This window comes from Microtus oregoni, unplaced genomic scaffold, assembly GCF_018167655.1.
Source record: "Microtus oregoni isolate MIOR12 unplaced genomic scaffold, Mior012 000005F_ref0000423, whole genome shotgun sequence".
Lineage (NCBI taxonomy): Eukaryota > Metazoa > Chordata > Mammalia > Rodentia > Cricetidae > Microtus > Microtus oregoni.
Window position 1 is genome coordinate 26,573,810 of NW_024543064.1, and position 27,198 is coordinate 26,601,007.

The 27,198-nt window shown below is 53.1% G+C and overlaps 1 protein-coding gene across 8 annotated transcripts; it reads left to right on the plus strand.

Moving 5' to 3' along the window:
* Positions 1 to 242: 242 nt before the first annotated feature.
* Map7d1 (MAP7 domain containing 1) lies at positions 243 to 24,122 on the plus strand. Of its 8 annotated transcripts, none has more exons than XM_041652287.1 (18): positions 243 to 760; positions 14,807 to 15,157; positions 15,317 to 15,385; positions 16,091 to 16,254; positions 16,913 to 17,027; positions 18,306 to 18,416; positions 19,637 to 19,759; positions 19,856 to 20,019; positions 20,119 to 20,261; positions 21,716 to 22,044; positions 22,280 to 22,457; positions 22,541 to 22,679; positions 22,768 to 22,872; positions 23,115 to 23,168; positions 23,334 to 23,376; positions 23,480 to 23,570; positions 23,686 to 23,879; positions 23,979 to 24,122. In XM_041652287.1, exons 1-18 carry the CDS (start codon positions 715 to 717, stop codon positions 23,987 to 23,989), a joined length of 2,430 nt encoding a protein of 809 aa, XP_041508221.1. In that variant the 5' UTR covers positions 243 to 714; the 3' UTR covers positions 23,990 to 24,122. The 8 variants fall into 8 exon arrangements, with proteins under 8 accessions (XP_041508221.1, XP_041508222.1, XP_041508219.1 ...); XM_041652288.1 differs by having other exon boundaries at positions 16,913 to 17,018; XM_041652285.1 differs by having other exon boundaries at positions 19,637 to 20,019.
* Positions 24,123 to 27,198: the final 3,076 nt, after the last annotated feature.

Consider the following 27,198-nt stretch of genomic DNA (forward strand, 5'->3'; position numbering starts at 1 on the left):
TTGAGGGGTCTCCTTGAAACCGTTCTTCAGACCCTGCAACGTTCCCTAGGAAGATTTTGTCTGAAGCAGGCTTGGGAGAGAATTTAGACTTGATGCCGGAGCCTCCAGCATCCAGGGTGGGAATGGGGGATCCCAACCCCGCTCTCCACTCCCCCAGTTCCAGCGGCGGGTGAGTCACCCGAGAGCTCCCTACATAGTCTTCAGGCGCGCGGCGCGTACCATCGCGCGGCCGCAGGGGGAGACAGCGTAACCGGCATCGGTCCCCCAGCTCGGCGTCCGCTCTGCCGCGGGTACAGAAGGAGCATAGTGTGGTTACCCTTGTTGCACTGCAGGGCGGGGTCAGGGCCCTCGGGTTGTGCCCGAGGTGGCTCCGTACTCCATCACGGCGGGGGTGGCTGTCCCCCGCGCACTTGGTACGTGCGGAGAGGCCAGGCCCAGCCCGGGCTGTACAATAGGGTTGGGCCGCGACCAGGACTGGGCCGGCGCGGGGCAAAGGAGCAGGATCGCGATTGTGGAGGACCGACACCGGGTAGCCGGCAACTCATAGCTTCACTGGCCACCAGCTTGACCTCTCCCACACCGAGCGCGGCCGCCTCTAAGTCGTTGCCCGCCGGGCGGGCCGGGCGGGATGCGCCGCGGGACCCCCGTCCTGGCCTCGGGCCGTCGCCGCCGCCGCCGCTGAGACCCCCCAAAACCTCCATTGACGCCCCAACCATGGAGAACGGCCCGCGTGCAGAGCCCGGGCCGGGAGCACCCGCAGGTAAGCCGGGAGCCACGCAAGAGAGAGCCGGGAGGGAGGCCGAGCAGCCGCGGGGCGGCCAAGGATGAGGTTGGCGGCTGGGCGGGGACCCCTCCCCCGCCGCGCCCTCTGACCGCTTAGAAGTTTAAAAATAAAGGCTGCGGCGGCCGCGGCTCGGGGCCACGGACGCATCTTCTGACAGCTGCCTCCTCCCCCAACCTCGGCGCCTGGACGCACAGGTCATCGGGATCCGCGGGGACCCGGCTAGGGAATCGATGGGGTGACCCTTCTGCCGCAGCCCGGTGCCATCCTCTCTTCCCCACCCCCACTCTCCTTGGACAGCCACCCCAGACTCTGAAGATCCTCTTTTACTGAGCTGGAGCTGCTGTCCCTCTCTCCATCCTCCATGGGCACGTGTGACCTTAGCCTGAATGTGTGTGTTGGGGGGCTCAGATTCTCAGGCCTGGAACCCTACATGCCGAAGCTAGGCCCTTGTACCCCCACGCCCAGGCCCTGGCCCAGACCTCGCCCCCACCCCATCCGTCCAGCTGCCGCGCAAAGGGCCTGTTGCTGTTGCCGGCCGACCAGGAGGGGAGGGAGACGAGGGGGAGGTCTTTAGCAGTGGCTGCCAAGTAACCCGCCGGATAAAGGCGAGGGGGAGGGGGAGGCGGTATTGTTTGGGGCGCGGGCGGGAGCTGGGGAGTGGGCCGCCTTCCCTGAAGCCAGGCCTACTTGGGAGCCCACCCAGTCCGATTTGGGACAGGAGTGACAGAGGTAGATCTGCTGGCCCTGCCGGCACCACTTCACTTCTTTGGGGCGGGAGTCGCACTGTAGAATGAGGCGAAGGCTTAGGGATGGCACTCCCGGCATGCCACATCATTCCCCAGACTGAGGTTTTTGGATGCTAACAAACACACACACACACACACACACACACACGCGCACACCTTCCAGGCCCTGGACCACCAAAGCTCTCCTTTTCACCCCTCACCCCACCAACCACCAGTGCCCTGAACTTCTGCAAATCCCATTCGATCTGGGAGCAGCTGATGAGGGGGTGGGGACAGAATTCTGGTTGGGCCTGGTGTTGAAGGGAGGACTCTTTCTTCCTGGAAGGGGAGGGAATAACATGAACACTGAGGACCCAATTCCTGACCCACTGACGCAGTTGGGGGGAGGTGGCCCCATCTCCCACCCACACCCCCAGCAAGTCCCCAGACTAATCCTGCCACCTCCCTGCCCCTCTGGGGTGTGGACGCAGGATGAAAGAGTGGCTATGGGTGTGGAGAGCACCCGGGATGAGGTGGGGTTGCTTGGCCGTGGGTGGGCTCCTCCCCGTGTCAGCGTGGGTACTTGGAGGGGACCAATGATGGCCCAAGAGGACAGAAGAGTGGTGGGTTTCTGGAGGTTTAAAGGCTGTGTTGGCAACAAGGGTGGAGGGGTTTGTCCTGGCTCCATAGAGCCTGAGAGGGACCACCTAGGGAGGCCCAGCCTGGTCTATCCATCTGCTTACTGGCACTTGGTGCACAAAACCTGAACGAGGGCAGTAACACAGCCTCAGCACTGGATGGTTTATAATTAGGGCACTTGGATGGGTGGCCCAGACTGAGTATGAAGGCAGGGGTAGGATGCGTGGCTTTAGTGAGGGCCTAGCTGAGGGTGGAGGGTCAAATGCAGGGGCCTGGGTTGGGACGACTCTTCTATTCACAAGGGTCTAGATGGAGTTACATGAGAAGCTGGGTTGGGATGGTGGCTTGTCCCTACTTAGTGAGAATCTAAAAGTGACTGGACCAATGACGTCCTGGGAGTAAATGATGTGCCCATAGTGTGTGCCGGAGAGTTTGGGACAGTGGCCTGTCTCTGAACGTTGGTGACATGACCCTGCTGACTTCAGGTATCTATCTTTTGTGTACTTGTATGATGAGCAGTAACAAACGGCAGACAGCATGGGGCAGGGGACAAGGGTGGCACCCACGTCAGAGTCAGGACCTGGATGGAAATCGCAGGCAGCTGTTTCCTGGCTCCTGCGGTGGAGCCAGTATTCCGCCCCTGGAAAACAGGGGACAGGGTTTGCCTGTGCGCCTCATGAGGTTGATGTGAGGGGCAGAGATGCTGAACCGAAGGAACCTGGCACGCAGACACCAGACACCCTCAATAAAGTGTGATCACCGTGATTGTGGTTAGGCTCATTAGAACTGGTGCCAGCAGGGAGGCGTGAACTATGACGGAGGGCAGGGCGGGAACTGGGAAGCAGCTTAGAGCCTCGACTCCAGAGTCAGTTCGAGCTCTATGTCTTGACCTCCACTGTGTGATAGGGGCATTTCTAAACCCGACTCTCACGCTTTCCCATCTATATACTAAACATGATGCTAGAAATGATCTCTCAGAGGTATCAGACTCTTCAAAAGAGATGCATACATACACTCTTAGCACCTGGTACCAGCCTAGGTTGGTTGGTTTTGGTTTTACAAAACAGGGTTTCTTTGTGTAGCCTCGGCTGCCCTGGAACTCACTCTGTAGACCAGGCTGGCTTCTAACTCACAGAGATCGGCCTGCCTCTGTCTCCTGAGTGCTGGGATTAAAGGCCACCAGTGCCTGGATTACGTTTGTTTATTTCTGATATCATTCCTAATTCTGTCAGGAGTCTGAGGCCCAGAGACGGAGCACCATTAGAATGGTGTGAGTGTGAACAGGGCAGAATACCAGGGGAGGGACTTCGGGACTTCTAGAAGCTGTGAGGCAGCTGGAGTGTATCTGGAGAAGGGAAGGTGGGTTGCTAGACCTGATATAAGGCAGTGACAGGAGGAGAGAGAAAACACATTGTCCGGTGGCCCCACCGTGACAGCGTAGTGCTGGTGGTGCTGAGGCGGTAAACATTGAATGCTACCTACTGATTTAGTGAGGAAGAAGGCAGATGTGTTCTCTGAAGGGGTGTGTGCCAGCCCGCAGAGTGCTGCAGAGCATGGGATTTGTTTGTGGACCGCCTCACAGCAGGAGGAAGCCCTAGAGTGGATGGACCTGAAACACTGAGTAGAAATTGGGGAGACTGGCCCAATGGGCCACAGGTGTATGTGCAGCAGCCTGCTTGACTGACACCTCCTACTGACAGTTCCCCCTCACTGGACTGGTGGGCTCAGTTTGAGGCCTTTAATGAGCCTCTAATGTGCAGTCACGCATATGCAAATGAGGAGTAAGGGCGCTAGGCCAGCTTAGCCCTTTTCCCACTAAGGACAGCCGCTGGCTATTGTGGGACAGAGGTGAAGAAAGGAGCAGGAAGCCGAAAGCAGGGCTCCAGACTAGAGTGGTGGCCTTTGAGGGCTGTTGGAGCAGGTCTCAAATCTGACTGAGCTTGACCAGAGGTCATAAGCAGCTGGGAATCATGTCCTTGGGTTCCCTCTGGGCCAGGGAGGGAGTCAGAGAGGCAGGCTTAAATAATGCAGCTTTGTTGACTGGTGGTGGCTCTGCCTGGCACCCCCTGGGCACGGCGTCCAACATCACCTCTCAGCTGCAGCTCTTCCTCAGGGGAGTGGGAGCTTGGGGTAGGGAACTGATATTGCTGTTCCTCCCCAGCTGTCAGAGGAGACCTAGGGAAGGAAGTGATTCCTTGGCTCTCCAAATTTATTGTTATTGTCCCCCGACCCTGCCATTTGTTCATGGCCTTCACCCTGCCAGGCAGTATATCACGTGTACTCTCTCATTTGCTCCTCATGACATGAGTAGGGACTAATTCTCTGCCCTTTTTATGAATGAGACCCAGAGAGGCAAGGTTGCTTGCCTAAAGCCACACAGCTAGGAGCTGGCAGAGGCAAGATTTGAAGCTTAGGCACCAAATCTTTCTACAGAATTATGACCAAGCAAGCCAGTGACAGGGTCTGGACCACCACGTTCCCAAAATTTACTTCAGTGGTCATCGTGGTTCAGGGGACCCCGGTCATGTTTTCTTGCAGACACTGGTAGAGGCAGCTAGCCCTTGGGTTCCCTGTGAAGACCATCAGCTGGGGACCAAGCACATTAGGCTCTTGTGGTCATGACAGCCTAGCTAAAAGCCCATTCCTCAGACATTGGGCTGCGGCTGAGGGAGGGACCTGGTGGAGCCTGAGCTGCGGGATGGGGTCATTTCCTGCCGCCTAAAATAACAGGAAGTGGGTGCTCCTGATTGGAGGCTAGGAAACAATGGCCGCCGGTCCTGCCAGGGAGCTCCTTCAGAGCCTGTCTCTCTAGGACTACGGAAGCTTCAGCCTCACTTCGGGACCCTGCCTCCTACCTCCTGTGAGGCTGGCCTTTCCCAGTGCACTGCTTATTATGACTGCTAAGTTCCTCCAGGTCAGGCCTAATGCTGCTTTTAGGAAACATCAAGAAACACCTGTCCTGGCCCGGTCAGGCATCCCTCGGGCTTTGTCCTTCCTAACCACCCCCATTCTCCCAGCCCAGATCTCTCCAGGAGGAGAGACCCAGGCAGACCCATCTGATAGCAGAGTGAGGGTCATGGAGACGTTAAGCTGAGTCTGTCCAAAACCCACCTTTACCTTCCCCAGCTGTGTGGCTTTAGCAAGTGTCTCCGTCTCAGAATCTGTTTTCCTGATTTGTAAAGTGGGGTAACAGTATCCCCCCCTTAGGATCGTATCAAAGATTGAATGAACTAACGAGGTTATATACTTAGCTGGGCCAGCCAGAAGCCTTAGCTGCTGTTATGAATCAGACTTCCTCTAGCCCCAGGTAAAGGAATGCCCTGAGGGGGAGAGCAGAAGCCACAGGGACAAGGCTAGGGAAGTATGCAGGGAAACTGGCTCTCTATTTGCTGTGGTTCAGAGGGAGGACCTGGCTGCTTGTGGGCGTGTCTATGTGGGTACGTCTGTCTGTTTCAGAGTATCTGTGTTTCTGTGCATGTGTGGTTATCAATCCAAGTCTATTCCGTGAGGGAGACACAAAAATGTCTTGTCTCATCATTGTGCGTGCTCTTGTCTATGTTGTCTGCTTCCGCTCTCGGGTGCTCGCTTTTGGTCTCTCTCTGGTGTGTATACCTCTCTATCTCCATACGTCTGTCCTCTTGTCTTCATCTGTGGTCTAATGTTGACACCTCAGGTGCCATAGCAAGGACAGAGGTACTTATCTGTCCTTTGTCTGTTTCACGCCTCCGCTTCCCTGCTGCTCCCCTCAGCTCCCACCTGGAGAGACTCAGCTCTGCCTTGGAGATGGACCTCCCTTCCGGCCTGTTGGCCAGCCTGGGCAGGAGCCTGCCTATCCTGCATTCCTGAGCTCTTAGCTCAAGGCCTGTCTGCCCCACCTGCACCCTTCACTTTTGTGGGGAACCTCCCTGGGGGAGCCACGGAATCACTTCCTTCTTAAGGCACTGGTGGGAGCCTGAGGGAATGATGACGTGATAGCTGACAGGAACAGCATGGCATAAGATTTTGTCATCAAGCAACACTGGGGTTCAAACCCCGCCCCTGGCATGAACAATCTATTAATGTGAGTAACAGTTATCTTACCTGTGAAGGAGGCGGGGGGATGTATGATACTTTCCCTTTAGGGTGGTTATGAGAATCGAGTGACATACGAGGACATGGCTTGAGGAGTTGGCAGAGGACAGCAGGGTCTTGGTACAGTCATGACATTTCGAATTTAAAGAAACAGCCATGCCTGGGAGCACTTTGGAGGTCCTACTATGTACTCTCTCTTTTTCTTTGTTTTTTAAGGTAGGATTTCATGTAGCTGAGGCTAGCTTTGAACTTGATTCTCCTGCCTTCACCTATCAAGTACCGGAACATGGTGTATACCATCATGCCTAGCTTACAACACACTATATAAGTGGTTTTCCATGTCTGTCCGTCTATCCATCCATCTACTTAGGTATTCACTGATCAGACATAGGTTTCTACTGTGAGCATGGTCTGTGTGTGCTACAGAAAGGACTAAGGCCCGATTTCTTCTCTTAGTGAGTTTTTCCATGGGGCGGCATGGCGGGCAGACACATGGTAAGACCAAATTATCAGTGCTGTGAGGGGCCACTGGCCCAGTAGGAGCTGGGGTGGCAGAAGAGAGAAGCCTGCATGTAAGGACTGCCAGGAGACAGCAGCCATGTTTCAGGCTCATGGAGGGGCTTGGGCCCCTTCCCTTAGCAGACCCCAGATGCAGGCCTTTTAAGAGCTCTTGAAAAGGCAGGACTTGCCGGGCGGTGGTGGCGCACGCCTTTAATCCCAGCACTCGGGAGGCAGAGCCAGGCGGATCTCTGTGAGTTCGAGACCAGCCTGGTCTACAAGAGCTAGTTCCAGGACAGGCTCCAAAACCACAGAGAAACCCTGTCTCAAAAAACCACAAAAAAAAAAAAGAAAAAAAAAAAAAAGAAAAGAAAAGGCAGGACTTTTCGACACTACCTCGTAACCTCATAACCAGTTTCTGCACCTTTGCCCTGCAAGCGTTCTTCGTGCCAAGGAATAAATACAAATTATCTATGCTTATCCAGTTCTTAGCAAACACTTCTGCTGGACATCAACATAGCAGAAGAAAACTGGCAGTGGGTAAACCCTCCCAGTCTGGCACAGTACAAAAGCAAGATAAAATTAAGTAAGCTAAGGATCATATTTGATTGAGTTGAATAATCAGAAAAGAATCAACCATATTTGTATAGAGAATTAAGCTGGGAATTCATTTGGATTAACACAAGCTGTCGCAGGTAATGCCATCCTGATGGCATTTTGTCAGCGTTGGCGTAATTCTGAGGGAATATTTGTATTCAGGGTTAGTAGCCTGCCAGGTCACAAAAGTAGTTCCAATCGTCCTGTTTGCCTCTTGAGAAATTTTTCTTTTTCAGCTGCTGGAGCAAACACTCATTATTTTTGTTAACGTCTACCTGAGTACCTTTGTCCAGGGTCCCGCCCAAACTCTGCTGAGATGGAGGTCCTTTTCTTCCTTTCAAGTGTTTAGCACTTCAGAATACATAGCCACGCAGTATCTCTCTCTCTCTCTCTCTCTCTCTCTCTCTCTCGACATGATCTCTCTGTTATGTAGCTCTGACTGTCCTGAACTTGCTGTGTAGTCCTGACTTCTCTATGTAGACCAGGTTGGCCTCGAACTCACAGAAATCCTCCCTAGTGATGGATTAAAGGCTTGTGGCACCACACCCAACAGATCTGTTCCTTATGAGAGGAAACTTTTTTCTTCCTATACACCTGCTTCAGGCTAGGGTGGCTTCACCGCGTGGCATTCTATTGTCATTCAGAGTACTTTTTGACTGTTTCCTTGGACGTGGACGTGGTGTGGTGTTGTGGTAGCTGCTGCTGAGGCAGAGCTGAACCGAGCAGATGTGACCCAGCCCTTGGAGGGCTTCACTGTTCCTCACTGTCGAGGAGGAAGGAAGGACACAGAGAAGCTTGACAGTCTAGGACAGTGCTCCCAAGAGAAGCTCCTGGAGCAACAACTGTGTGTCATAAAGAATTTTGTGACAATTGGAGAAGCCAAGGAATGCCTGTCTGAGGAAAAGGTGACTAAACCAGAGGAGAAGGAAGAGTTAACGAAGAGAAGAAGGGAAAGAGCACGTGCAAAGGCCCTGTGGCAAGAGGAGCTTGGGTAGTTATCAGAACGGAAAGGAAGGTCCGGAGAGTTAGAGTTCAGGGGACAAGCAGGGATCAGGGAAGGTAGAGATTGAAGACAAGTGGTGAAGGGAGACCGGGCCTTAAGCCTGGGCCAGAGCTGGGGCCTCAGCTCTGGGGTCTCAGTTCTGTCCTCAGAGCAGATGACACCATCGAAGTTTCAAGTTTCAGTGGAGAGCAGAGTAGGAATTGGGTGTGGCAGAGCAGGACTCTGAAGTCCTCCAGGTAAGGAATGGTGATGCGCTCTGCCAGGGTGGGGCTTCATTTCCCAGGTACTTATTTATGGGGCATTTATGTCCCCATCTCTGTTGGTGCTAAGGATAAAATGAGACGAACAGTTGTAGCCCTGGGGACCATAGGCTAACAGTGGGGACACTGTAAGATGGGATTTGTGAACCAAACGTGGTGGCACACAGCTGTCACCCCAGTTTTTAGGGAGGATAGCTGGAGCTCTAGAGGTTGACACAGCCTAGGCAACATATCAGGACCCTGTTTCTAAAAAGAGGTTTTGGTGGTGACCAGTTCTAGAAGGTGCTGCTTTGCCAGAGATGTCAGATTCCATTGGCCTCTGCCCCCTCCAACGTCAAGCCTCCAAATAAGTGATTTTACCACTAAACATTAGACAAATATAAATAAAGAAAACAAAGGGCTGAAGAGATGGCACAGGGGAAAATTCCCCGTGCTGCTCTTCTGGAGGACCAGAGTTTGGTTCCCAGTACCCACGTCAGCTGGCCTGCAGTTGCCAGGAACTCCAGCTCCAGGGAGCTCCAGGGGATCCAGTGCCCTCTACGGCCTATGGGCATGTGGTGCAAGTGCACAAACACATAAACGAAAGAGAGATCTCAAAAAGGAAATGAAAAAAAGCTTGGTAAGCCCAGCTGCTCAGCCAGGTGGGACAGGAGGCTTGAGGTTTCAAGGCCTGGCTGGACTCTAGAGTGAGTCCTGAGTCAGGGCGGGCATAAAAGTGGCAAAAGCTGAGGTTACAGCTCGGTGGTAGAATATTGGCTTAGGATGTCAGAGGCTCTGGGGTCAAGCCCAGCCCTAGTATTGAAAAGCAAACAAAAATGAGGTTGGTGCTTATCTAGAGTGACTGGTAAAGGACAATAGATCAGAGGAGAGGAAGATTTAATTATGGTCTTTGGTTTTAAATTTACTGTTATATGTGGTGTGTGTATGTGTGTGTGTACAGGTGTGCACTGACCCAGCATGGTGTGGGATCCAGGGATAGATTCAGGTTGTCAGGCTTGCACAGCAAGTGTTTACGCACTGAGCCATCTCACTGGCACTCCAGTTTGTAGTTTTAAATCAAGGCAGGCCTCACTGAGAAACGAGACCTGCAGGGGGTGAGGGAGTGAGCCTGGCTAAAGCTGGGGACAAAGATATTCCTACAGGACTTGCAAGTTGCAGCCCAATGCGAGGGACATAGGGAGGGTGGCTGGAGGGGCTGAACTTCGGAGAAGGGGAATTGGGGAGATGATGTCTGAGAAGTAACAGTCTGGAGAGTCTGTGCTCCATTGTGGCCTCTTTGGGTTTCATCTTCATGAGATGGGGGTATGTTCCGGGGATTTCAGGAAAGAGTGACGTGATGTGACTCATTGTTAATTGATCCCTCCAGCTGCTGCGTTGAGAAAACAGCAAGGGAGCAGGGCAAGAAATGGAAAGGGGTGGGCCAAGGTGATGGGAACTGAGGTAGTGCTGGGTGGTGGTGGTGCACGCCTTTAATCCTAGCACTTGGGAGGCGGAGGCAGGTGGATCTCTCTGAGTTGAGGCCAGCCTGGTCTACAGAGAAGTCCTGTCTCAAAAAAAGGAAGGAAGGAAGGAAGGAAGGAAGGAAGGGGAGGGAGGGAGGGAGGGAGGGAGGAAGAAAGAAAGAGAGAGAAATGGAAGTAGTGAAAAGTGGTTGGATTTGGGGTACGTCATGAAAAAAAATCCCAGAAGATTGGCTCAGATTAGCCGATCTGAAGTGACTCTGAGGTCTGGGAAGTTGCCACAGCTGTGCTGGGAAAAACTGAAGCGGGAGGAGTGGTTACCTTTGTGACATCTATGAGACATCTGGGGTGTCAGGTAGGGAGGTACAGGGGTGAAACTGGTCCTCTAGGGAGAAGTCTGGGCTGGAGAAACAAATTTGGTTGCTGTCAGCACAGGGATGGTTTTTAGGGCTGTGAGTCTGGGTGACGTCACCACGGAATGTGGGGCCAGAGAAGAAGTGAACTCCTGGCAGCCCTGGGGCACACAGCACTGTGGAGAGGTTAGGAAGTCAGGGAGGGGCTGGCAGAGCGACACCAGTCCCAGCCGGCAAAGCAGAAGGGAAGCCCCACCTGAAGTCTGTCTTCTCCAAAGCAGAGCCATCACAGGGCCGGCCGTGTCAGTGTGGCTGGTGGGTCAAGTAAGCACGAAACAAATAGCCAGCTCTGAGATTAACATCCTGGGGGCCCTGCTGACCTGGAGGAGGTCTGGCAGAGGGGATGTGGATGGCTTCTTCAGGACGGGTGCTACTCGAGGAGGCCAGAAATGGTGTCCCCAGTAACCATCTGTGTCGCCACAGCCAGGCCTTGACAACATCTGATGCCATATGCCCCGCTCCTCCCAGCTTCTCTCCGTCTCGGTAGTCAAGCCCTACTTAGACACTCACCGTCTTACCTGGTGGGTGTGATTTGCCTGAGTGTAGACAAACACCCGCCTACCAGTTTCCTTGCAACACCTGTTAGCACACACAGGTGCTTGAGGAAGGGCACCACACAAAGCCTCACCCTCAGCTTTTAAAATAAGACTTACACACCTAAATTTTGGACTCAGGCAACCTTGGGTTCAAATCCCGTTCCACCAAATACTGTTTTTTATAACCCTGAACAAATCCTTTCATGGAATGAGCTTTGCTTGCCTTGTCTATGGAATGGGGGAAGATGGTATCCCCCAGTCAATAGCAGGCCTTCACTCAGTGGCTGCCGTTAGTGTTGCCTGGCGAAGTCAGTTCAGGAATTTGCACCTGGCTGGGAGGTGACTAGGCACAGCTCTGGGTCACCTGTTAAGGAGCTGTCAGGGTTGAGGGTCATGAGAGAAGACAAGGCCTCGGCTTGGGCTCTTGCCTGCAGCCCAGGAAGCTTGACAGGAAGGAGTGAAAGGAAAGTAAAAACCTGGGGTGCTGTAATTGCCTAACGTCCACACTGTTTACATTGATGCTAGAGTCTGTGGAGAAGGGCCTAGAGCCTTGGTTCTCAGCCTTCCTATGCTGTGAGCCTTTAATACAGTTCCTCATACAGACCCCAGCCAGATTATACCATTGCTACTTCACAACTTTAATTTTGCTGCTGTTGTGAATCGTAATGTAAATGTCTGATATGCGACCCCTGTGTGGGTTTGTGCCTCACTTGCTGAGAACCACTAGCCTAGACTCTGCTGATGATACCGGGTTCAAATCCAGGTTGGGTCACTTCCTAGCCTCCTGTTCTCGAGCTGGGTGTGGTGCCAGGTGCTCAGAATCCTAGCACTCAGAAGGAGGCAAGACCACACCGGTTCTCCCAGGCCAGGCTAGCCCTCATAGTGAGACCTGTCTCAGAGGAAACAAAAAGGACTCCCCCTAGTCTGTCCGTCTCTTTACTTTCTTTTTCTTTCTTTTCTGGTTTTTTTTAGACAGGGTTTTGAGGCACGATTAATAAAAATGCAGGGAGAGAAATTGGGGTTCAACCTGAAGATCCAAAGGCAAAGCAGCCAGTCACTGGCTCTTACCTCTACCTCAGTCTGAAATGGCAATCCTGCCTCCAGAAATCTCAGAATGAGACTGTGTCTGAGAGCTGTCTCCTTCTGTTTTATATTCCTCTCTAGTTCTGGGATTAAAGGCGTGTGCCACTACTGCCTGGTTTCTATGGCAAACTAGTGTGGCTACTGGGATTAAAGGTGTGTGTCATTGCTGCCTGGTCTATAAGGGTGACCAGTGTGGCTGTTTTACTTTTCTGATCCTCAGGCAAGTTTAACTTATTAAAATACAAGTAAAATGCCACTACAGGGTTTCTCTGTGTAGCTTTAGAGTGTATCCTGGAACTTGCTCTGTAGACCAGGCTAGCCTCAAATTCACAGAGATCCACCTGCCTCTGCCTCCCAAGACTGGGATTAAAGGTGAACGCCATCACCATCTGGCTGTGCTTTACTTTCTTGTCTCTATGAACACGTCTTTATATGTCTTTTCTATGTGTAATATGTCTTTATAACGTCTCCTTCATAAACAACGAGGATAGAACTAGAGCATTTGGCTTTACATGTAGGGAGCACTCTTTAAAATACGAGTGTTGGTGGTGGTGCCTGCCTAGTCTTAGCACTTGGGAGGCAGAGGCAGCTGGGTCTCTTGTCCGATTGGGGACAGCCTGGTCTACATAGCAGTTCTAGGACAACTAGGACTACATAGAGAGCCAGTCTTCATGCATGTGTGAACGTCAGTGGCTATATCTAATCTCACAATGCTGTGTTATGTGTCGTAGGTAGTATGAGCAGCTGTAGCACAGAGCAGGTCTATACAATTGTCCGAGGTCACTCAGTCTGCAGGGAGACTGGGATCCATGCGTGCATCGTCTGGCTTTGAGCCCAAACCATCAGAAGCCTTCCTCCCAGAAGAGGGTCTTTAGAGAACCAAAGACAGTTCCCTGGGTGTCTCCTCCCTGCACACAAAACCTTTCCCAGGAATGGGGAGTTTGTGTGTCCTGAGAGAGCCAGAGTTCCCAGAACAGAGGACTCAACATGGCAGAGGGCCCCAGGAAGAGTGAAAATGTTACCCATGATACTGCCTAGTCCCATCTATCAGTGCTGTGTCCTCACTGACTCCCTAAGTGGCCAGAGGTCCCCTGCAGATGGCATAAGGGCTCACCATGAGAAGAATTCTCTCTAGGAGAGCAGTTGACCCAAGTCCTGCAAGGAAAGAGAGGCAGAAGTGCGGGGCTAGGTTCGTTGTACCCATTCCACACGTGAGAAAACAGAAGTTTGGATTTGAGTGGCTTGCCTCCCTGTCCTGAGATAGCACAATTAGAGCAGGCCATTAGCCTGACGTCTGGTTTTAATCTGTCCTTTGGTGTGACATGCACATGCGAATGCATACACGTGTGTTTAACAAGTTCTCTTTTTTGTGACAAGCTGGTCTAGAATTTGTTGTGTAGCTAGGTTGACCTCGAACTCACAGCACTCCTTCTCCCTCAGCCTCCCAAGTACTGAAATTAACAAGTGTGTGCCACCATGCATGGATGAATAGTTATGCTAGGAGGGGGGCACATTGTCTTACTTCAGACTCGTTACAGCGTCCGACTGGCCTTAAACTCACAGCAGTCCTCCTGTCTTAGCTCTCCTAGGGCTAAAACTAGAGGTGTGTGCCACCACCATGTCTAGCAATATTCATACTTTTTAAAAAGATTCATTTATATATACATGTGTCTGTGTGTGAGTATTTTGTCTATGTGCAACACATGCTTGTCTAATGGCAGAAGAAATCAGAAGAGGGTGTCAGATACCCTGAGACTGGCATTACATATGATTTTGGGCCACCATGAGAGTGCTAGGAACTGAACCAGGTCCTCTGCAATAATAAGTGCTCTTAGCCATTGAGCTATCTCTCTAGCCTCTGATATTCATAGCTTTAAAGACTAAGTCTAAGGGTTACACACCTACAATCTATAGCTGGCTACCTATCTCACTGATGCCTTTGGCCATGCAGATATCCTAGAGGTACCATGCTGTTGCCCTTCCTCTTGGTTGGCCCTATGTGCCCAGCCCTGACGTACTCTGTGAACCAACCAGCCTTTGGGTTGGACAGTGTGACCAGAGGCAGAGCAGAAAGATGATGAAGGGGCAGCAGGGCGTCTCAACGGGTAAATCACCAGCCTCGGAGCCTGATGACCTGAGTTCTGTCCCCAGGATCCGCATGGTGAAAGGAGAGAGCCAGTTCTCACAAGTTCTCTGACATTCACATATACACCGTGGCATGTGGCCTCCCATATATACACACACCCACATACACGTAGGTGAATAAATGTAATTTCTTCTTAAGGGGAAGAAAAGGAGGTAAGGGAGGCAGACATAGGAGCCAGTGATCACCATTTGGTGCTACACATTTGTTCTAGGTCTCCCAACATACCGTGCTCCATCTGCCCCTTTGCAGCCCGCTCTTCCCTGCCAGACCCTTTCTTTGCTTTGTCAACTCCTGCTTATCCTTCAGATCATTTCTCCATGTGTAGGTTAACCATGGCAGCTGTGCGGTGCTGGACGCGGTACTTCCTCTCTGCTGTCATTTATCTGTCTGCCCTACTGGAGGGTGAGCTCACTAGGGGCAGGAATCCTGGCTATCCCCTTACCATTATGTCATTAATATCTGGAATAGTAGGCCTGGCACATGGATCGAATATCCACGAGTGAACGAATAAATCCATCGGAGAGATTGCTGTGCGATCATCATACATGTGTTCAGTCTGACCCTCCTTTCCTCTCTCTTATGATCTTTCAGCTATGATAGCCAGGATTCCCGCAGAGCCAAGACCTTCTCCAGAAGGCGACCCTTCCCCTCCACCGCCACCAACACCGATGTCAGCCTTGGTTCCTGACACTCCCCCAGACACCCCTCCTGCCTTGAAGAATGCCACTAGTCCTAAGCAGCTCCCATTGGAACCAGAGACTCCCACCGGGCAGATCTCGCCTCGGCCAGCTCCTCCACAGGAAGACTCCCCATCCTCAGAAGCAAAGAGCAGGGGACCCACCCCACCAGCCACAGGCCCACGGGACGCCAGGCCTTCTCGAAGGAGTAGCCAGCCATCCCCAACAGCAGTACCAGCCTCTGACAGCCCTCCCACCAAGCAAGGTATTTGTGATGTCCCTAGTGCTGAGCCATGGGTTAGTCATCTGGAGTCTTCTTTGCCATGCAGGATGAGGCCAGGAAGATGAGGTGGGGCCAGAAGGAACACTGAAGTCATTTGCTCCAGGAAACTGTCTGACCCTCTCTGTTCTTCCCTCTGCTCAGATGTAAAGAAGGCAGGAGAGAGACACAAGCTTGCCAAAGAGCGACGAGAAGAGCGGGCCAAGTACCTGGGTGAGTGTTTGGGTAGCATTATCATCTTCATCGACATTCCCCAGCCTCCTGTGAATAAATATTACAGACCCTTCTAGAATACTGTGTGTGTGCTGGCCTCACGAAATCCTCAGCATAGTTTGAGGAGGAATCAGGTTTGAAGAGATGACATCACTTGCCTGAGAGCTAGTGGACAGTTGAGATCAGACCCAGACAGACCTTGTATCTTACAGTAGATCTCAACCTGTGGGCCATGACCCCCATGGGGTCCCATATCTGATATCCTGCATATCAAATATTTACATTATGATTTATGACTGTAGCAAAATTACAGTTATGAAGTAGTGACAAAATAATTGTGTGGTTGAGGCTCACCATAGCATGAGGCGCTGTATTCAAGGGTCACAACCTTAGGAAGGTTGAGAACCGCTGCTCTGTATATACTATCATGTGCTGAAATCTGTCTAGTAGCCCCCAAGTCATGTGCAGGAGAGTCTCACGCTGGTGGACTCCCTTGCCCTCCAGCCTGAGAGATGTGAGTTCAGTGGGGACAGCAGGTTTCCCTAGACCTGCCTTCAGGAAGCTCTGAACTACGAAGGAGACTTCATAGAGGCAGGCAGAAAAGAGATGGTCCAGGACTGGGGTGGCAGACTGCTGCTGGGAGCTGCTTCAGGCTCAGGCCTGCCGCAGAACCCCCTAGGTCATGCCCCCTCATCTCTACCCCAGCGGCCAAGAAGGCAGTGTGGCTGGAGAAGGAGGAGAAGGCCAAGGCGCTTCGGGAGAAGCAGCTCCAGGAGCGCCGACGACGATTGGAGGAGCAGCGGCTTAAAGCCGAGCAGCGCCGGGCTGCCCTGGAGGAGCGGCAGAGGCAGAAGCTTGAGAAAAACAAGGTATGTTCTTGGCAGGCCCAACAGAGTTCACCCAGATCCGCAGGTCTGCATAGATGTATGTCCTCCGGTAGTCTATGTAGTAGAGAAATACATCCACACATACACACGTGTCCCCATGTGCTCTGTGCCCAGGCAGTCCCTTCTGCATCCACCTCTGTGGCCCTGCCCCCGTGTGTCCATGCAGTTGCGCTGGCTCCCACATGTGTTTGTGACAGGCCCGAGGCTCTGTTCTACGTATGGAGATATGTGTCTGGGAACAATCCTACTTCCATCACATGGATAGAGTTTTGTTTGAGCATTGTTGAGGCTATGAAGGATACAAGAGCCTAGCCTGTCTGGTAGCCTCAGCCAACAAAAAAAAGGGGGTGGGACAGATCCAAGATCAGGATCCCCAATGCTAGGGAGACATAACCCCTGCCCAGGAACCCAGGCAAGGAGAGTCCCACCCATCTCAGGAAGTGACTCAAGGCCAAGAAAAGCTCTCCAAGAACTGTGGAGAGGGTCTGTCTGTTGCACATGGGCTTGAATCACGGCAGAGTCAGTAACCTTGGTTACCTGCAGTGAGTCAGGGAGAACTTAGGATGGGGGAGGACTTTCTCCCAGGTATGGTGGCCGATCCTGAGTCCAGACCTCTCTCTTTTTCCCCATTGGCTCCCAGGAACGCTATGAAGCAGCCATCCAGCGGTCAGTGAAGAAGACCTGGGCTGAAATCCGGCAGCAGCGCTGGTCCTGGGCAGGGGCCCTGCACCACAGCTCCCCTGGACGTAAGACTAGTGAGTGGGCTGGAAGTGCTGGCAGGTGGCTGGGCAGAGCTGGGGCCTGCTGAGGTGGGGGAGGAACATTTTACACACAAGGTGCTCGCTATTCCCTGCAGCAGGTGTGTCTTGCTTCATGTGTCTTCCGGAATGGCCTGTAAGCCATCCAATGTGTCACCTGGGTTTGCTCCTCAAACCTGTGTCATCTTAGGAGTTGTTTAACATGCCTTCCTCCTACCACTTACTATTAGTTGATGATGTGTAGAAAGAGGACTTTAATACCCTGTAGATCCTGGATGCTTAAAAAAAAAAAAAAAAACTGTCATCCTCTGTTTGGAAGGTAGTTTTTTTTGTCTGAGTTTTCTTTGCATAGGCACGTTGTGGATTTTGCTCTGATTCCTTGTTGGCATGCACATACCACTGCGCTTGGACGTCTATGCAATGACAAGGTCCATAGCTCATGTAGCCCACTCTGTGAGGCTGTGTTTTAGGTTGTGTGCCTCCGGGAGGCTCCTTAGTCAGATTTAGGTTCAAACTCTGATACTTGTGTGACCTTTAACTTGTCAAATCTCACTTTCTTCATGTGTAAAATGGGGATAACAGCACTGCTTGGCCTCCAAGGTTGTGGGTAGATGTTTGGAGGATCAAGTGAGGTAACATGTATGTGGTGCCCGGCACAGTGCCTGGCCCATGGTAAGCTGTCATAACTGTCATGGCTAGGTCACTTCATTATGTTTCTGCCTGTATGCATCTTACATGTGTTCCTCTGTCTGTGCATGTCTACATACATACGTGCATGAATAAGTATTCACCTCTACATGCCCGTGTTTGCATGTCTTTGTGTGTCTGGAGAAATATGTGGAACACTGAACTGTGTAGGTCTTCTGTTTAGGAACGTCTTTGCATTGTCCCAGGATGTGGGTGTTGTATCCATAGCGCCTTGGCTGGGCAGTGTCAGCAAGTGCCAATGTTGGGTGGTTGTGGGGAGGGGTTGCAGCACCCAGCCCAAGGCAATGGCTTCCCTTGGTCTGGCCAGAAAGGCTGTAGTTCTAGTTTTCCACCATTTCTTCCCTCTGCTCCATCTTCATTGGCTCCCCCAATCAAGGTTGTTTCTGATCACCTCCCTTGTCCCCTCCCCCACCCAGGGTCAAGTCAAGCCTCCTCTTCCCCATCCATCCTAGCCTGCCCGCTCCTTCCTCTCCCACCCTGCCCTCAGAGCATCCTGCATGGAAGGCCTCAGTGCCCCCCCTGGCTCCCTTCTGGCCCGGCCCTAATGCCGTGTCTTTTCCCCTCCAGGTGGGAGCAGGTGCTCCGTGTCGGCAGTAAACCTGCCCAAACACGTGGACTCTATAATCAACAAGCGGCTCTCAAAGTCCTCTGCCACGCTCTGGAACTCCCCCAGTAGAAGTAAGAGGAGGCTCAGCCTTCCCCCTCCAGAGCCCCTTGTAGCCAGCCAACCCCCTCCAGAGCTCATCCCTGGAGCGCTCATACTCCAGGTCCAGCCCTACTGTATCCCACCCGGGGCTCTGTGCCCTTTGGAGGAGCCGGCATTTGGGTCTGGACCCCAGGACATAGTAGTGTCCTGTAGGATAGGAGAACAGACACAAAGGATAATGGCCTAGAGGGCTGAAAGCCTGGCAGGGGTTAAGGGCTGGGGTGGCAGTGGGCAGTCAGCTTCATCTCTAACCACAGCCAGCTGGCTGGGGCCAGCCTTAGACAGGTGGCTTTGCCCCCATGTGTCAGGCTAGCCTGGATACTAGGGTGGGGCTGTTCTGGCTCCGCCCTGGAGGGCCATGCAACCCTGCCATCTCTGCCTCTAGAACACCTGCTTTGTCCTTGGATGGGTCCAAAGTAAGGACCCACCAAGGTGGCACAGCTCCTGCGTTCCCACCATGCTCTGGTGCTTCCATCTGAAAGAACCATGGCTAAAGTTATTTATAAGTTTCTCTAGCTTTTATTTGGTTGTTCTGTCGCCTAGCAACCAAATCAGCTGCTGCACCAACCCCACCTGACTGAAGCTTAAAAATAACCCAGCAGCTGAAGGGACAGAGCAGGGTGGCCTAGGGCAACCGGGCCCTCCAGCAGCCTCTCTGGCACACTCCTAACGGCTAGTTGGAGGAGCACAAGGACCCTCACTCCCCCAAATCCAGGAAGCATGCCTCCTCCAGGCCAGCATGATGAGATCAGGAGAGGCAGGCCCTGCCTGATGTGGGACCTGGGAGAGGGCAGTGGGGTCGTCCCTAGATCCTGTTATGGCTCCTTCCTTTGCTCACAGTTTTGAGCCCTCTCACCTGGGGAGAAGGGTAGGAGGCACTCCTGAAGTGATGCAGGGCAGGGCGTTGGCTAGGATCCCCTCCCCCACCGGTTTTGAGAATTGAACATAGGGCCTCTTGCATGACAGCCAAGCGCTCTACCTCTGAGATATATTCCCAGTCCCTTGCTAAGTGTGTTGTTGCCTGTGTCTGCAAAAGGAGGACCACTTCTCAGGAAGAAATGTGTGGCCCTGCGTGACTTCGGGTGGGGGCGACAGTCCTCTTGAGAATCCTTGGGCTCTTCTTGGGTTCAGTTCCTAGTCCCCACCTGTGCCTCCGCCTGCCTTGACCTGCTCTGCCTGGTTCTCCCCCCAGATCGCAGCCTGCAGCTGAGCGCTTGGGAGAGCAGCATTGTGGATCGTCTGATGACGCCCACCCTCTCCTTCCTGGCTCGGAGTCGCAGCGCGGTTACACTGCCCAGAAACGGCCGGGACCAGGGTAGGGGCAGCGGCCCTGGGAGACGCCCCACAAGGGGCCGGGCAGGGGCCAGCCTCGCGCCTGGGCCACACTCCGACCGCACTCATCCCTCTGCAGCAGTGCCAGTGTGCCCTCGCTCAGCCTCCGCCAGCCCGCTAACGCCTTGTAGCGCCCCTCGGAGCGCGCACCGCTGCACCCCGTCTGGGGAGCGCGCCGAGCGACGCAAGTCCGGTGCCGGCGGCAGCCCCGCATTGGCCCGCCGCCGGCTGGAAGCCACGCCGGTGAGTGGCCCGCATCTCACGGTGGGGACAGGCGCGATTGGGCTGGAGCGCGACCGCGGCTGACCTCTCCTCCTCCTCGCTCCTATCCCGCGCCTCCAGGTGCAGAAAAAGGAGAAGAAGGACAAGGAGCGGGAAAACGAGAAAGAAAAGAGCGCCCTGGCCCGCGAGCGCCTCAAGAAACGGCAATCGCTACCAGCCTCTGTGCGACCCAGGCTCTCCGCAGCCGCGGGTGCTGAGCTCAGGTGGGCGGGGCTCCGCGCCTCACCTGGCCATTCGCTCTGGCTCTGTCAATCATTCCCAAATACTTGAAGTTACTAAAGGGCAGGCTTTCCATTTTCTTGCCCCCGTTTTTCCTTTTCTCTCTGCTCTCTCCCGCCCCAACACACTTTTTTTTTTTTTTTTTGAGACAAAGCTCCAACTCTTGACACACACCCCCCAGACTCTTACTTCATGAACTGAGTACTGGGAATAGAACCCTCAGCCTCCTGCATGCTAGGCAAGCACCCTATCACTGAGCCATATGCTGAGTCTTATTCGTAGTTTGTTTAAGACAGTGTTTCACTAAGTTGCCCAACCTTGAACCTGTGATTCTTCTAAAGTAGCCGGGGTTATATCAGACCTGTGGCATCATACCTTCCCAGTGTGTGTGTGTGTGTAGGTTGCAGGAGTTGTGCTCAGGTTGTCAGGCTTGGTGGCAAGCCCCTTTGCCTGCTGAGCCCTCTCACTGGTCCCTTTTGTTGTTTGTCGGGCAAGAACATCACGTATCCAAGACTGACCTCTAATTAGCTCTATAGCCAGTGATGACCTTGAACTTATGAGCCTCTGCCCCCACCACTCACGTGCTGGCATTACAGGGCTGTGTGCATGCTCAGCAAGCGTTCTACCCACTGACCCCTTGGTTTGTTTGTTTTGTTTTTATGAGGCAGGGTCTCCTTATGTAGCTCAGGTTGCCCTTGAACTAATGGTATAGCCTGGGCTGGCCACAAACCCCTGGCTGTCTTCCTGCCCTGGACTTCCACCTTTTCTCTTCTTTATTTCCTTTATCCTCTATTTCCCCCCCCCTTTTTTTCTCTCTCTTTTCTTTTTTTGATTATGGACACGCACCCCCACCCCCAATTCCTAAAACAGTAGCACCCGATAAGCAACTCAGTACACACTTGATCAGTGACCGACTTACCCTGTGGTGTTCTGGGTGCTGAGGACACTGAGCTAAACCAGGCCTTTTCTTTTTTTTTTTTTTTTTTCCTCTCTACTAAGTGTGCATGCTGCTGGGGAGGCAGATGTTAGTCAAAGCTCTCACAAACGAATTTATAATTGCAAACTGGGATATATGCACTAAGAGGAAAGGATAGCACTGTGAGTGGATAGGAGGGGATGCAGCCCAGCCCACAAAAAGTAATATTGGAGGCTGGTAAGATGGGGCAATGAGTAAAGGCCTTTACTATGCAAGCATTATGAGCTGAGTTAAATCCCTGGAATCCATGGAAAGATGCAAAGAAAGAACAACCTCACAGCTGCCTTCTGACTTCCACAAACGCTCACACATGCGTGCTCACACATGCATGCCCCACACAATAACAAGTAATCTTTTTCTTTTTTTTAAGGGAATACTTCACCAAAGAAGTGACATGCTGGGGGAGGGGAGTGCCCACCCAGGTGCTTTGCCTCCTGTTCTAACCCCTTTCTTCTCTCTTAGCCCTAAGTCCAAGGCCCGGCCATCTTCTCCCTCTACAACCTGGCACAGACCTGCCTCCCCCTGCCCCAGCCTAGGACCAGGCCATGCCCTTCCTCCAAAACCACCATCCCCCCGAAGCACCACCGCATCACCCAAGGGGCGGGTTCGGAGGAAGGATGAGGCAAAAGAGAGCCCCAGCCTATCAGGGCCTGAGGACAAGAACCGCAGCAAGAGCAGAGCCATTGAGGAGAAGGAGCCAGCGGTCCCAGCTTCACCAGCGCCCTCTCCAGTGCCCTCCCCGACCCCAGCCCAGCCTCAGAAGGAGCAGCCCTCAACAGAGATCCCTGCAGGTACACAGAGAGAGGATGGGCGGGGCAGAGGTGCCATCTTTTCCTGTGTCAGACACTAGTGCAGAGGAACAGGAAGAGGGATCTCCTGCCCATAACAGGCCAAGTCTCCGACAGTGATGGCAGCAATTGGGTTGAATGAGTGGGTTACTGAGGTCCTGAAAGCATACGGGTATACAGGGGTGATGGAGGTGCCTGCACCCGTGTGTGCTGACTCCTGGTCTTGATCTTCCTCCAGATACCACTGTCCAGACTGCCCCTCCTACCACTGCTCCCCCAGTGACCCCTAGCAAACCTATGGCCGGCACCACAGACCGGGAAGAAGCCACTCGGCTCCTGGCTGAGAAGCGGCGCCAGGCTCGGGAACAGAGGGAACGCGAAGAACAGGAGCGGAAGCTGCAGGCAGAAAGGGACAAGTGCGTGTGACCTCAGGAACTATGAGGGCCCTTGTAGCACCCAGAAAGGTGAAAACCAAGCTTGAATTTTCTGAATTCTCCAGACGAATGCGGGAGGAGCAGCTGGCACGGGAGGCAGAGGCCCGGGCTGAACGCGAGGCTGAGGCCCGAAGACGGGAGGAGCAGGAGGCTCGAGAGAAGGCGCAGGCTGAGCAGGAGGAGCAGGAGCGGCTGCAGAAGCAGGTGCCCAGGCCGGTGGGAGGGCTGATCTTGGCTGGTTCTGAGTGGGTTTGGGCAGGAGGGAACCCAAAGCTATGGTGATCTTTGGTAGAAAGAGGAAGCCGAAGCTCGGTCCCGGGAAGAAGCTGAGCGCCAGCGCCTGGAGCGGGAAAAGCACTTCCAGAAGGAGGAGCAGGAGAGACAAGAGCGAAGAAAGGTGTGTAGTGCCAGTGGGGTCTCGGCTGGGGTCGGGGTCAGGGTCAGGGGGCCTTTATGGGGTGGGGCCTGGGGCTGGCCTCAGTTCCTGCAAATGGTAGCCCAGACCTGGGCTTGAAATTGTAGAAGATAGAACAAGGAAGAACGGGTCAGGGCTGAGAGCTACCAGCCCTAGAATAGGGCCAGCTGGTGAGAAGTTGAGGGTGAGGTTTGTGGGCTAACTACTGTGGGATCTCCTCACAGCGGCTGGAGGAGATAATGAAGAGGACCCGGAAGTCAGAAGCTGCTGAAACCAAGGTCAGGATTCTCAGGTTGGGGAGTGGACGTTGGGGAAAGGAGGTTGCGGAAAAGCCTCCAGAGTCGAGGAAGAGTGTGGTAGGGAGGCTTGTCTGTGTCTGGGCAGGGAGGGCAGAGCAGTAGAATGGATCCACATAGCCCTGACAGCGCTTCCCTTTCAAACAGAAGCGGGATGGAAAGGAGACCACGGTCAACAATTCCGGCCCAGGTAACGCCCCCGCTCTTCTCACTTCCTTTGCTCTGGTCACCCCTGAGTTCCAGTCCCACCCTTCATCCGCCCCTAACTGATGGCCATTTCTTCGCTGTGATAGACCCTGTGAAAGCTCCAGAGACTCGGCCCTCCGGGCTACAGAAGGATTCTGTCCAGAAAGAGGAGCTGGCCCCTCAGGAGCCACAGTGGAGGTACCAGCTCCCAACCCCAGGGACTCTGAGCCAGGCAGGCAGCTGCCGGCTGGAGCTATGGACTATGGGCTTCTCAGGGAGGTGGATTACTAACCCTGGACCCCTACATCCACAGTCTGCCAAGCAAGGAGATGCCAGGGTCCCTGGTAAATGGCCTGCAGCCTCTCCCAGCGCACCAGGAGAACGGCTTCTCCCCAAAGGGAACCGCTGGAGAGAAAGGTCTGGGTCGAACACCAGAGGGACTCCTCCCATTTGCAGAGGCAGAAGCCTTCCTCAAGAAAGCAGTGGTGCAGCCCCCACAGGTCACAGGTAGGGACTATAGGAACTCTGGCTCTTGGACCGGCTGTACCCCACCCATCCCTACTGGGACTTCTCAGCCCTGACATTTTCCCCTCTCCTTTCCCTCAGAAGTCCTTTAATCAATTGCCTTGGACCCGGGTGCAACTGCGAACGTTTCTTTGCATCAGCTCTTGGGTGTCTGGAAGAGAAAGAGACAGAACAAAGATGGACGTGGCCTGGACCCTGGGGGTGGGTCCTCACTGTTGTTTTTAATCTGCACCTTATAGACTGATATGTCTCTGGCAGGAAGCAGGCCCTGCCGCTCAGTGCACCCGTGTGCCACACACTCAGACACCCATCTTACCCATACACACATACACTCATAGCTCTCTGGCCTCCCCTGGGGAGGGACCACTTATAGTATTTGCCTTGGTTTGGTGGGGTACGGTGGATGTGAATATGTAAATAGCCGTGTTCAGACACCTCTATGTGGAGGAGGTGGGGACAGGAGGCAGTCCCTCCTCCCAAGGCTCCCTGGGGAGGTCTTCCTCTATTTAACTGTAACCGAGGGGGAACCCAGGTCTGGGAAGAGGGGGAACACCTTGGGCCACAGAATACTGGTTGCTTGAGGGGTAATGGCCCCTGTCCTCGCCTGGAATCAGTGTTATTCCATCTGATCAAACTTCTCCGGAAATAAAGTGAGAATAATTCTGCCAAATCTGTGTGTCCTTGGAGCGGGGGGGGGGGGGGGGGGATATGAGGGTAGGAAGAGGTGACTTGAGTTCTGAGATCTTAAGGAGCCTCAAGCTTGGGGCTGTATACCCCTAACTGGTGGTTGCAGTCCTGGATTCCCTGTCCTATGATCTTCTAGTTTATTATGAATTTATTCATTTATTCTTTTTTTTTTGGGGGGGGGGGGGGTTTTTTTGGTTTTTCGAGACAGGGTTTCTCTGTGGTTTTGGAGCCTGTCCTGGAACTAGCTCTCATTTATTCTTTCAATGGACATTAATTTCTGCGTGTAACCTATAAAGGCCCTGGGCTTCACCCTGGAAGTAGAGTAGTAGGAAAAGATATAGACTTTGTGTTAGTGGAATTCCACTCAGGCAGTGAGCATCATAGACATTGGACTGTGTGCTCAGCTTCCCTCCCTGTCACGGCTTCCACATTCCCAACAGAATCGCTAGGTTCACACCTGAGCAGCGGTGGCTCCTAGCCACAGGGGCGGTGAATCATGATTGTGATGATGGTCCTGGGTCCCCTGTGAGTGAGTGATTGCTGTGTGTGTGTGTGTGTGTGTGTGTGTGTGTGTGTACGCATGTAACACAGTTCTAGCCAGCAGGTGTGAAGGGAAGCCTCCTGGAAACTTCTGGAAAAGGCTGTCTCACTTTTAAAAAAGAAACCCTGCGTGGCAGATAGTTTTTGAGATGCCCTCCCAGCATGCCCTGAGTGTTGTAAATGGGTTAGACTGAGTAGCCAGTAGAATACAGCAGAAAGAACGGTGTTTCCCTCAGTTGAGGCTGTTGTCTTGGTTTCTGTCTTGCTTTTGGGTCATGCAGATTGGAGGAAGGCTGGGTAAAAATAAGAGTCCTTGTGGAAGACCTGTGTACCCAGAAACTGAAGCTTCCTGCCAGCAGTTACGAGACTAAACTTGGACACAGGCGCTTCAGCCCCAGGCCAGCCTTCAGACCACTTTAGGCCTGGCTGACAGTGTGACTTATCACCTTATGGGACACCTAGAACTAGAATCAGCCAGTTTAGCCACCTCCAAAAACTGAGATAATGCTTTAAATTACTGAGTTTTGTGGTTCTTTGTCACACTGCAATAGTGACGCGAGGAGAGAAACCTGCTTATGTAAAGTTGCGCGGTCATGCCTGGAGTCAGCACACACCCCACTAACCAGCCTGGAAACAAAGCCCACAGCAAGGATGGCAGTGTTGAGAATCTCGAATGCTAGGTCTGTTTTGGGGGGGGGGTGTTTTATTTTGTTTTGTGTTTTGGTTTTTTGAGACAGGGTTTCTCTGTAGCTTTGGAGCCTGTCCTGGAACTTGTTCTGTAGACCAGGCTGTCCTCGAACTCTCAGAGATCCGCCTCCTGAGTGCTGAGATTAAAGGCATGCACCACCACCATCCGGCTGGTGTTGTTTTTTTTTTTTTATGTTTTGCAGTACTGGGGATTGGACCTGGGCCTCCTTCATGCACATTAAGTTCAAGCGCTCCACTGCTGAGTTTCAGCCCCCCCAAATCTCAGTCCTTGAGCACACCACTGGATTAAGCGACCATAACACAGGCCTAGCTCAGGCTGGTGAAGTGGCTCACTGGTCAGATGCGCTTGCAGTACAAGCTTGACAGGAGAGAAGTGGCTCTACAAAGCTGCCCTCTGACCTCCACATGCCCGCCCACACATACATCATGCGCACTCACACACAATAATACATTCAAAGCCAAAACATTTTTAAGCAAGCCAGTCTCCAACTTACCTTATTGTTTAGGCCAAGGCAAACTGAGTTTTCTGTGTGGCCCAAAGCTTCTAACTCTTCTGGGGACACATACAATAAATGCATGAATTTGTTTCCCTTTTGAGAAACAGGAGAGGAAATGAGTTCTGGACATGTTGGCATGGCCTAAATCCTAGCACTTAGGGGAGCTGAGGAGGGAGGCTTAGAAGGTCAAGGCAGGCATGGTCTACCTAGGGAGAGTGTCAAAGGAGTCAGCGTGTGGGGGAAGCCCGTGGGTACCTGCAGGAGCTGGTTTGTTGGAACTGTGAACAGTACTTCAGAGGGTAGCTGCAAGGGACTGGGTAGGTGCGACAGGATGCAAGATACAAGTCACGGGTATGTCATGACTGGGGAGACCAGGGAGAGGTGAACCATTCTGGGCCACAATTGAAGCTCCTTCACACACGCTTCCCACCTCCACCCCTCTCAGCTGAGGCAGAGGCCTCAACATCTCAGTGTCCTCTGAGGGCTCTTGGCAAAGCATTTACTCATTCCTTCAGTCAATAAATTGTCTGTGGAGTACCCACTAAGTGCCTGGGGGATACACTGGTGAGCAGAAACCAAGCTCCGACACTCCTGAGCCACACAAGCAGATGTAAGAGTATGGCATGTGCTCAGGGGCCGTGAGAGCTCCAGCATCAGGGCATGTCCCAGGAGTGTGAGCAGGTAGTGTTGACTGGGCAAGGTCAGGAGGGTGGACAGGAGAATGATGCACTTTGTAGGCAAGGTCAGAAGGGCTGTGTGGGAAACAGCTGTGTCCCGTATCTAGAAGATGGAGGATACATATGGAGGAGTCTGGGGTTGAAAGCGGTGCCCACTGCCCAGCAGAACGGGCACTGGCTCTTTGTTGAGTT